This window comes from Impatiens glandulifera, chromosome 1 (genome assembly GCF_907164915.1).
Source record: "Impatiens glandulifera chromosome 1, dImpGla2.1, whole genome shotgun sequence".
Classification (NCBI taxonomy): domain Eukaryota; kingdom Viridiplantae; phylum Streptophyta; class Magnoliopsida; order Ericales; family Balsaminaceae; genus Impatiens; species Impatiens glandulifera.
In genome coordinates, this window is record NC_061862.1 from 13253852 (window position 1) to 13265386 (window position 11535).

General features: G+C 31.9%; 3 protein-coding genes across 3 annotated transcripts; 1 reads left to right on the top strand and 2 right to left on the bottom strand.

Moving 5' to 3' along the window:
• Window positions 1–3654: 3654 nt before the first annotated feature.
• Window positions 3655–5647, top strand: LOC124919042 (acyl carrier protein 1, chloroplastic-like). Its single transcript, XM_047459159.1, has 4 exons — window positions 3655–3784; window positions 4981–5091; window positions 5205–5327; window positions 5399–5647. Exons 1-4 carry the CDS (start codon window positions 3728–3730, stop codon window positions 5534–5536), a joined length of 429 nt encoding a protein of 142 aa, XP_047315115.1. The 5' UTR covers window positions 3655–3727; the 3' UTR covers window positions 5537–5647.
• A 120-nt stretch (window positions 5648–5767) lies between these two features.
• On the bottom strand, window positions 5768–6853 carry LOC124916071. The gene is made up of 5 exons (XM_047456834.1): window positions 6815–6853; window positions 6679–6739; window positions 6293–6612; window positions 6120–6210; window positions 5768–6042 (listed from the first exon to the last, which is right to left on the bottom strand). Exons 1-5 carry the CDS (start codon window positions 6851–6853, stop codon window positions 5768–5770), a joined length of 786 nt encoding a protein of 261 aa, XP_047312790.1.
• A 1838-nt stretch (window positions 6854–8691) lies between these two features.
• Window positions 8692–11207, bottom strand: LOC124916169 (beta-glucosidase 44-like). The gene is made up of 11 exons (XM_047456935.1): window positions 10991–11207; window positions 10851–10909; window positions 10699–10774; window positions 10544–10615; window positions 10194–10281; window positions 9859–10111; window positions 9661–9776; window positions 9363–9583; window positions 9256–9287; window positions 9068–9170; window positions 8692–8972 (listed from the first exon to the last, which is right to left on the bottom strand). Exons 1-11 carry the CDS (start codon window positions 11205–11207, stop codon window positions 8692–8694), a joined length of 1518 nt encoding a protein of 505 aa, XP_047312891.1.
• Between the last annotated feature and the right edge of the window lie 328 nt (window positions 11208–11535).

Consider the following 11535-nt stretch of genomic DNA (forward strand, 5'->3'; position numbering starts at 1 on the left):
TTTGATGAACTAGGCCGGTTTCGGATGATGGAGATTTGAAAATGGTGGGTCGGTTTCGGTAATCTGGAAATTCGGTATGGTTAGTATAGAGTCGGTTTAGAGCGGTGTGGTTAAGTTAGTCGGTTAGATAATGAAGCCGGCAGAAAGTAAATAATAAGACAGATTTTATGGATGTTCGGAGATAAAATTCCTACGTCACCCCTTCCTCTCGAAACCGCGAGAAGGATATTCACTAAGGAATACAAGTACAATCCGATCGAGACTTATTTCCTGCTCGATAATACTCTTACAATTCACACCGAAATTGTAATACACACTTTGACTTCAGCACTTAGGCTTTCTTAGAATAACACAATTTTATCACTTGTAGTAAATGCTCTTAACGCTTCATTTGTCTCACTGAGTGTCTCTTAATGTATCAATATCACACTGTTGTCCCACATTTACTCTTCTGCAACTGCCTCCTTTTATAGGTGAAATATGCCAACGGTCATATTTCACTTTCTTGAATCTGATTGGCTGAGCAGAGGTGCAGTGATTCAGTGTTTCAGAGGTTCAGACCTGCGGTCGCTTCCTCAGACCTGATGGTCAACCTCAGACCTGGTGTTCTGTCTCAGACCTGCCGGTCTGTTCTTCCGGTTTGTAAGGCAAACCTGCCGGGTTTGTCTTTTACTCGATGTAGGCACTGTCTGTTGGACAGTTGTCTGTACTTGGAAGATTTCCTTTCTGGCTTATCCCGAAGTGGAAGGATCCGGTAGTACTGTTTTCTGCAGCCTACAGTCTTTCCTCAGACTTGCATGGATATGGAAGTATTCAGTCTGTTCCTTTGGTATCATTCTCAACAGATACCCAAATTGTCTTCTTGTACTGGTCGGCCGCTTGACTTAGCCGAGTGGCTTTTGGTATGAGTAATGTAGCCGGACTTCTTCCGGTTATTTCTCTTCCTTGTGGATGATCGGCTGTTTGATGATTCCGGTTTTAGGCTTTGGCCGATCCTTTCTTTGTGCGGTCACGTTCCAAGTATTCTTGATCGGTTTGGTAGCTTGACCGGCTAGTTTTCTTTAGCCGGTTCCGGTTCGGTTCCTTGTTCCTGCATGGAAGGTTTGTTTAAGTTAGGTATGTTTGAACCGGTCTGATTTATCTAACAATACTTGTGTGGTGTAGGTACACAACCACATCAGTCTGTTGATCCATGAAGGGAGGCTTGGAGGGTGTGTAGGGTGCATGGGAGGCGTGTGTGTGGGAGGAGGGACATGTGTATTTCAAGTGCTTTTAAGGTCTGACACTTAATGACCCAACGTTTATATTTCAAGTGCTTTTAAGGTCTGGCACTTAAAGACCAATGTTTTGTATTAAGGAACCAAATTGTAATTATTTTTAAGGAAAAGGGCCTTGTTGTTTTTAAAGGGTCTGGTTTTGTAATGACAATCATAATTTTATAACTCTTCCGCAAATATTTCTGTTTTCCACTTAAATATATACGGTTTTAAAAATCCAGCACTCGGTCTAAGTAAAGTGAGAGTCAAAGTCGTTACACCTAGAGCCCGACCTTGGAAAGAGAACGGCTGAAGATAGTTGGTTCCTTTCTCTGGCAAGTCACTCTGACTTTCTTTTGGTTGAACTCACTACAAGAGTGGCTACCCGGCGATCAAGGTCTAGCTTAGCTCATGAACTCCTAAACGAGAAAGAAGATTCTCATGAACTCCTAAACGAGAAAGAAGATTCTTAGCTATTTAGACTTGTAATCCTAAACGAGAGAAAGAGAAGAGCGACTATCAAGACTAGAAAACCTAAAAAAAAAGTGACATTTATTGTGGTATCTTATTATAATCCTGTTTTTAATTATTTCTTGTTAGAATGATTCATTAATTATGAAATGAGAGTAGATAAACTAAGCGTGACAAAAAAAAATCTCTTCTCGCCTAACAACAAAAATGTGAATATTTCAGATCCTTAACCTCTCTGAGGTCCTGAGTTCAAACCCTGTCAAATGACAAGTTCTGTTCGTCTGATTAAATAAATTTGCGGGCCTTTGCGAGCCTGCATTCTAAAAAAGATGAAGAGACTAACCAACACAAAGTTCGTATACGTAAAAGAACTCTTCAAAAGTGACATTTTATCAATATTTTAAAATACGCGGTCCGACCGGCGGTTCAACCGGTTCGACCGCGAAACGGTCCAGTGAACGGTCCGGTTATTAACTTTAAAACGGTAACCTTACGAACCGTTCAAAAACCGGTCCAACCGGCCGATCTTACCAGAAAACCAAACCGGAAATTTCCAGTTCGTAAGGTACATGATGATGATGTATTCTTTTTATTTTCTTCTTCTTTTTCAGTCGGATTGTTTTTTCTCTGCTCCAATCTCTTAGACCGCGAGCAAGATTATGTGTAAAGAGAAATAAAAACCAAATCGGAGATCTGCAAGGAGAGAAAATCGTTGGGCGAAAAAAATCTTAAAAACGAGTATGTTGCAGTTGTCAATAGAGGAAATTTTTTTTCACATCCATCTGTAGTGACAGGCAGCTGTTAATTCCTTTCCTTTCAGAGTTTTACTTCTTTTCTTCTTTACTTATACATAGTGTATATATAGTGTATAGTCTATCCTATATTAATATTTAATTTAATATTTTAATTAATATATATTTAATTATTATATATATATATATATATAATTGTTTATATATACAATTTGCATATTAATATATCTATCATATATTAATATTTAGTTTAATATTTTAATTAATATATATTTAATTATTATATATATATAATTGATTATATATACAATTTACATATTAATATATTAATATATTTATATTTATTTATATTTTAAAAATAATTAAAATCCGGTTTAACAGTGGTTTAACCGGTTGAACCGGTCGAACCAAGTTCGCTAAAAAAACCCGGGTCATCGGAACGGTTTTCAGATCCTTGCATTTTATTAACTATATATTTATTTTGGTCAAACATAATAAGATTTGATATAGAATACAATAGAAAGATGCTCTAAACAAATATGCTGGTGGAGATTTCAATGAGATTTATAATAAAATATAATAACAAGAATTATTTTGTCACATACATGTAAATAATTTTGAAAATAGTTTATTATTATTAAAAAAAGAAAACCCTATCATACAAAAGAGGGTAACAAATTCTTACCCAACATCCAAACACCATATGGTTAGCCTACCCATCTTCCAACTACAAATATTGCATTTTTTCATAATATTAGGAAAAAAAAACATTCCAATAACTATGCTAATGTATTATTTAAAATAACTCTCTAATCTATTTATAGACAATTTACAAGTAATTTTAGGTATTCTTAGGTGAGAAATATATAAGAAAACAATTGTCATGCCAAAAATTAATTGACTTTCATTGGAAATTATATTTTTATCTTTTTTAATAGCTAATATAAATAAATATAAATGATATAATTCTCTATTAACTACTTTAAAACTATAAATCTTGTTTAGATTTAATTATAAACTAAAATAATAAAATTATTAATATAAAAATAAACTCTCGCGACGCTTGTCGTCGTTGCCAGGTTGGCAAAATTAGTAATTTAATAATCTGTATCGCGTTCTTAAAACGCAGCGTTTCAATGAGAGCATTATAAAAGCGTTCAGCGTCCCCATTAGTTGGCCTACTCAACTCCCTTTCTCTTCTCTTTCTTTCTTCAAAGCAGATCTCAAGTTTTCCTTCTCCATCTATCAATGGCGGCGGCTATTGGATCATCAATCTCCTTTACCTCTCCTTTGAATACAAATCAGGTACATCTCTTTACAGTGAACACGATGATGTGATTTTACATTGTATTCGTCATTTCTTTACTATGATTTCTTGTTTTTCACGCCGAAATGAAGTATGTGAGGGAGATCTATAGATTTAGAACATTTGAACTGAGTTATGATTCTGAATCGCGTCTTATGGATGATTCTCAAATGTGTTCTCAATTCCTTGCATGTTCTTCTTTACCTCATCTTTGAATACAAATCAGATACATCTCTTTACAGTGAATACTCGTTGTACTGATCGTAATGCGGACCACGATGATGTGATTTTACATTGTATTCGTCATTCATTTGATTTGATTTCTTGTTTTTCACGCCGAAATGAAGTCTGTGAGGGAGATCTATAGATTTAGAACATTTGAACTGAGTTATGATTCTGAATCGCGTCTTATGGATGATTTTCAAATGTGTTGTCAATTCCTTGCATGTTTACAGTTCAAAGAAATTTGATCCAGTTTACATTGTATTCGTCATTCATTTGCTATGATTTCTTGTTTTTCACGCCGAAATGAAGTGTGTGAGAGAGATCTATAGATTTAGAACATTGAACTAAGTTATGATTCTGAATCGCGTCTTATGGATGATTCTCAAATGTTTTCTCAATTCCTTGCATGTTTACATTTCAAAGAAATTTGATCCAGTTTACTTACTTGTTTTTGGTTTGAGCAGGGAGGCAGTAAGATCTCAAACATGAATTCAGTATCACTGTTTATTAATGTGAAAGCATTCCTTTGCTATGATTTATTGTTTTTCACGCTGAAATGAAGTGTGTGAGGGGGATCTATAGATTTAGAACATTGAACTGAGCTATGATTATGAATCGCGTCTTATGGATGATTCTTAAACGTGTTCTCAATTCTTTGCATGTTTACAGTTCAAGGAAATTTGATGTGGTTTACTAACTTGTTTTTGGTTATAGCAAGGAGGCAGTAAGATCTCAAACATGAATTCAGTATCACTGTCTATTAATTTGAAAGCATTCCTTTGCTATGATTTATTGTTTTTCACGCCGAAATGAAGTCTGTGAGAGAGATCTATAGATTTAGAACATTGAACTAAGTTATGATTCTGAATCGCGTCTTATTGATGATTCTCAAATGTGTTCTTAATTCCTTGAATGTTTACAGTTCAAAGAAATTTGATCCGGTTTACTAACTTGTTTTTGGTTTGAGCAGGGAGTCAGTAAGATCTCAAACATGAATTCTGTATCACTGTCTATTAATGTGAAAGCATTCCGTTCCCTTAGTTTGCGATCAACTTCACACCGTTTCCATGTCTCTTGTGCGGTATGGATCTCGAAATTTCAATTCAGTTACAGCTTCTTATTTCTCAAGTTGAATTTGAAATACATTTGCAAAGCATAAAACTTAATAAGATTACTAACTTGTTTGATGAGCAGGCTAAGCCAGAGACAGTCGATAAAGTGTGTAAAATTGTGAGGAAGCAACTAGCTCTTTCCGATGACACTTCTGTGACAGGAGAATCAAAGTTTGTAGCCCTTGGAGCCGATTCTCTTGATACGGTATGAAATAGATCTAGATGAATCGCACATTTTCTTTTGCGTGATAATGATTTGTGAAGAAAATGTTATAGGTGGAGGTTGTGATGGGAATCGAAGAAGAGTTTGGAATCAGCGTGGAGGAAGAAAGTGCACAGACCATTGTCTCGGTCCAGGACGCTGCTGATCTTGTTGAGAAGCTGCTTAGCAAAGACTCAAGCCCGTCAGCCTAAAGTGTGAGTTTTATTTAGCACATCGAACTTCAAAATATAGGGTTGTTGTCGCCTTAATCAGTTTAAATTTCAATTTCAATTTCAAACTTCCATCTTTATTATATTTCTGCTGGTCACTTTCAATTCATAATTTATAAACCTTCTTTAATATTTTGTTATCCTCATAATAGAATACTTATTAGTAGTAGAATAAATTATCGTAAACAAAATATGAAAGGCATAGTATAGTCATCATGCTTCTCCAGAAACTAGAAATGGCCTTGTCGAACATTGAACTAATAGGAAATTGATGATCATTGTGATTCCAAAGCCCAGACCGGATGACATCATTATAAGATATATCAGATTGCAATGAAGCTGTTGTACAGAGAGACAAGTTAAACGACGAGTCCATTCTTTACAAAAAGAAGATAAACGTAAAACACTTACGCTGAAGTAGAACTTTACGAAAAATTGAACAAAGAATGCAAATTCTGCAAATGCATATAGCCATGTACACTCCTTCCCTGTTGCATGATCAAAAAAGGTTTTTTAGCATGCATTGATTGAAAGAAAAAAGAGTAAATTAGTTAGAGTTAGTTACCTATAAATACAGCAAAAAGTGATGCTAAAATAGCCAATACAAAAGAAGGTGCAAGAATTATGAGTGTTTTAGCTATCCACTTCCTACAACCCTATAGAGAAATTTGTACTAATTAGATCTTATATATATTAGAATTCAATTATAAATAACTCGAGATAATAGTAACAACTTACAATTAGAATTATGAAGAAGAAATAGGCTATTGTATTAATCACCACAAGTATGAGAAACACCTTCCACGAGCTGAGTGGCGATGATGGTGGTGGTAGTGTCTGAGGCAATGGCGGCGGCAAACTTGTTATGGTTGAGTGGGAAACGTCTTTGGCACAAACATCGCATTTCCTGTTACCTTTAAACTTGAACCATCTAACAGCGCATTCTTCGTGTATAAATCCAACATCGCCTTTACAACTACATCCCATATTTATGGTATTTCTTTCTTCACAAACATCATAGCATATTCTACACACTGCTTTCTCTTCATCCTCTTTAACTATGTATATTATAAACAGAGTTAGTAAAGTAAAATCTTTGTTTTTCATTTCAAATAATACATTACCTTCCACATTATTATTAGTAGAGGTGGTAGTAGTGGTGGTATCTCCATTGGATTGTTTTATCTGTTGAAAGAAAAAGATCATAAGTAGGAATTAATCGAATCGAGAACCGAACGTTGTGAATCTCATTTTATTCACCTGAGAAACCCTAATTGTATGACTGGTGAATGTTTGCATCCTACAATCTAAATCCTGATATGGGTTTCCTTTCCTTTGATTAGATAGAGATATTAAGACTGATAGTATCTAAAATATAGCTGATTTCCTTCATTCCAAAATACTCATAAAAAAGGAATAAAATATATATCCTTGGTTGTAGTAGAATCCATCTCCTCCTACTCCGGAGGGCTTGGGGGAGAATTTTCATGGCTAGACTTAATAAAATCTATATACATATTCTAATCTTAATAATTAAATAACCAGTCCATAAAACCATGTTAGATCAAAAAAGAAAAAATATATTGGATTGATCTATTCAAACTAGTTAAATTAAATAAACTAAAATAAAGTTCTCAAATCTTACAAAAAATAAACCAAAATACTAAACTCAAACAATAATAATTATAACAAATATTGAGGAGATATAGTCAAATACATCAAATAAGAAGTGTTACACTCTATATCAAAAGAATAGGAGGTTAACTTGGAACATAATATTTTAAGTTTTTTGATCATAGTTAACTCCTTTATAAATCTATTTTATAAATCAGTAAAATCTGAAACAATATAATCTATATTTTATAATAATGTTTAACATTATATGAATGTAAATGTGTATGAATATTGAGAAATATGTGGATTCAAAACATATATACAAAAACATAAATGTGTTAAATTACCAATTACTATTAGTTATCTTAAAAATTCCTAAATTATATGTCTTAAAAAATTTGGATGCATAAATGTGTACATATTTTTTTTACTGGATTTAAATCTTACACCCCTACATAAATTAATATTCTTAAGTCAATAATTTGAATTTTAGTTTGTACAAATTTGAGTGTGTTATTTGATAAATTATAAGATTTATTTTGGGAGGTGGCCAGTAAAAAATTAAATTTCCAGAGTTTTTTTTGGAAATTGTTATATTTTTATATTGCTAATTTGATATGACAATAGAAGCTATTTCTTATATTTGAGAAAAAGGATATCTAATCCAATTCATATAGAATAAAGTTGACTTATAAATAAATGGTAGTATAGTCAAAAAGATACATTTGACATAATAGGTCCAAAAGTTTACGGGGGCTAAAAAAAAATGGTTCTAATTTCTTTATTTAAGTTAATAATTTTATATTATATTTAATATACGTACTTTAGTTAGATCTTAGGTTAAATTTAGTAAATTATTCTTAAATTATTTTAGGTTCTAACTTGCCTAACCTTTGGGCCGGCCCATGGTCATAATATATATAATTAAATAATTAGTTTATTTTATTTTATTTTAATTTATATACATTGTAAGTTGAGAGAAATAATTAAGAAAGTTACGTAAATTTAAAAATTTAATATTTTTGAGTTCACAATAATATAATTTTGAAAAGATAGTTTTATAGTAATCTTTCTTGGAAAAATACTTTCAAAACTTTGTAATCTTTATTTTTTTTTTAACTAAAACAATAATGGAATGTAGTAAATGTATTATTAAAATGAGAAGGATGAAACATAATTATTATCCAATTAATATTATCTAATTATTAAATATTTTAAAATTAAATTTTTTTATATTTTTTATTTTGTAGAAAAATAATTCAAAATTTAGTATTCAACTAGAGAAACAAATAATTCAAATTTTGTATTCTCTTATTCAAATTATGAATGTGTGAAAAATAAGTTATAGAAATATAATATTTGTTAAGCAAAAGTTTCAAATTAAAAATCTAATTAATATAAATATAAAAATGGGACTTTAATTAATAGATTAATAATGAGTATTAATAAAGAAAAACCAAAAACCAAAAGATAAAAGATAAAAATATGTCTGAATATTTGAAAATAATATTCTAAATGTTAAACTAGTGCTGGGAGATCTTCTCGCATAACTGTTTGAACCAATATGCAGACATCTTAGGATATCGATTAAGGGTCTTATGATCAACATAAACAAGTCCAAATCTAGACGTGTAGCCGAGTCTCCATTCAAAGTTATCCAGTAATGACCAAGCAAAATAGCCTTTAACATTTGCACCATTATCGATCGCTTTCTTTAACTCGCTTAGATATGCCCTATAATAATCAATCCTATGATTGTCATACAAACCATCAACAAGAGTAACATTACCTGGATCATCCATTCCTAAGCACAATAAAAACATATATAATCAATTCAGAACTCGTTAGGTAATATTTTTTTATTCAATAATACAATTTATCAAACGCGTGAGATAGTACCATTCTCAGACACTATCATGGATGGATTTCCGTAGCGCTCCTTTATATACGTAATCGCGTTGTACAATCCCCTTGGCACATTGTATAACCAAGAAGAGTGAGCCTAAAACATGTCAAAAATCAAATTAGCTAATATTAAAAAATCCATTATCTACATAACTACAATTAATAATCCTCATTTTATTTACCCTTGGACCAATAGGAACACCATTCTTGCCATCTACAAAAAAAAGCCGAAAAAATATTAGGAGACCTATTAAAATATAACTTCTCAATGAAAAAAATATAGTCTTACATGCAAATGAAGCATTCCAATCCATATGGTAAGCAAGAACATCTGGTTTAGGTCGGTTGGAATCATAATAGATGTAATTTGATGTGTATTGGTTAATTCCAACAAAATCTATGGAGCCCTTCACCATTTTAACCTCTTCTTTGGTAAAGTTTGGAAGTCGTTTGCCAACATTTTCTTGAATGGTTTGTGGATACTCACCATAAGTTATGGGATGTAAAAACCTATGAAAACAATCCATTTAAATTTGAAAAAAAAGAAAACTAACTTGATAAGTCCATCTCATTTTGAAAAATCTTACCATCCGACATGAAAATCTCTTGCTCTTTGGGCAGCATAATTATCGGCTTTTCCTCTAGTAAGCGGTTGATACCAAACAAAATCTAATACGATTCCAATGCGTCCATTTTGCACTCCCTAAATATAACAAAATCAATAGATAACATTAATATTTCAAATTCACTACAATAATATTTAGGTTGAAAATAATAAATCAAACCTGATACTTTTCTCTATATTTTTGAACTGCAGATGCATGAGACAATATTATATTATGAGCTACAATATAAGGTTCGGTACTAGAATTTCCTTCTGAACAATTTCCATACGCTTTAGAGCATCTCCCAGGTGCATGCGATCCATCATCGTGTCCAAGTTGGGCTATCACTCTAGGCTCATTGAATGTTAACCAATTCTTAACCCTATCGCCAAATGTCTTAAAGCAAAACTCCGCATAATACGTAAAGTCCTTCCTGTGAGTTTTTTAGTTAAAGAACTTGGAACACAAATCACCATCAAATTTAAAGATAAAATTATAAGTTTATTAATACTTACACAACTTGACGATCCAACAGTCCCAAGTACTTATCTTGAAGTGCTTGTGGAAGATCATAGTGATATAAATTAACATATGGTGTAATGCCTGCATAAACACGATAGTATTTAATTTTATTGTATCATTTAAATATGAAAAATGATTGAGAGCACTACTTTGAGGGAGCGACTCGTACAGCGAAAGTGACCTCGCTGTTATACAAAAGAGATCTCGTTATTATACAAAAGGGACGAGGTCACTTTTGTATAACAGTGAGATAACTTTCGTATAACAACGAGGTCACCTTCGCTGTACGAGCTCCCCCAAAATAGTACTCCATATCATTCCTCTTTAAATATACATAGATTACCTTTCTCAAACATGTAATTGATCAATCTATTATAATAATCAACCCCTTCTTGATTAACTGTTCCAGTTCCGTCTTTATCCAAAAAAATTAATAATTATAAAAGATAATGAAATCGCTAATAATTAAACTTAAAATAATAAAAACAATTATATTACTTGGAAAGATCCTGGACCATGAAATAGAAAATCTATAAGCTTCGAAATTGAAATTTTTCAATAAATCTATATCCTCCTGCAAATAATAATAATTAACAAACAATCAAAATGATGTAAGATTTTATTTAATCTTTTAGTATAGCTATACATACTTTATATCGATGATATTGATCTACCGCGATATCTGCATTAGCACCCTCGGCTTCGATTCCTTGAAAATCAAAACATTATTATTTGAAATTATTCTATATATGAGATTTGTAAAGTATATATAATTCTTATAATAAATTACCTGGAATTTTAACAAAAGTATCCCAAATGCATGGTCCACGACCTCCATCATTGGCCATGCCTTCTACTTGATAAGCAGAAGTTGCTGTTCCGAAAACGAAGCCATCGGGAAAGCTTTCACGACTGAGACCACCGGTATTGAATTCTCCGGTTGATGAAACCCTAATGGTGAATAAAAGGAGACTAATAATGAAGAAGATGATAGATTTTTCCCCCATTGTTATGTGACTGATAGATGCAGGTCTTGTGCTTTAATTTGTAGGCGGAGAAAACTATAATAGGTCTTTTTAATTTCTTTTTTTTTCTTCTTATTTATTACTTTTTTTGATTTGGTCTAGTATAATTTTAAATTTTGATTTTTTTTAAACGTTAGCACGAACCAACTCATTTAAATGCGTTTTTTTTTATTGAAAATTAATTATTATTTCATTTTAATTAGAAATTTTATTTTATGTAAATCATATCACATTTTACTTTAGTGACATCATTATCTAAATCACAAATAGTTTTTTTTTCTCAACTGTGAAAATGAAAAGGTAAAGACGT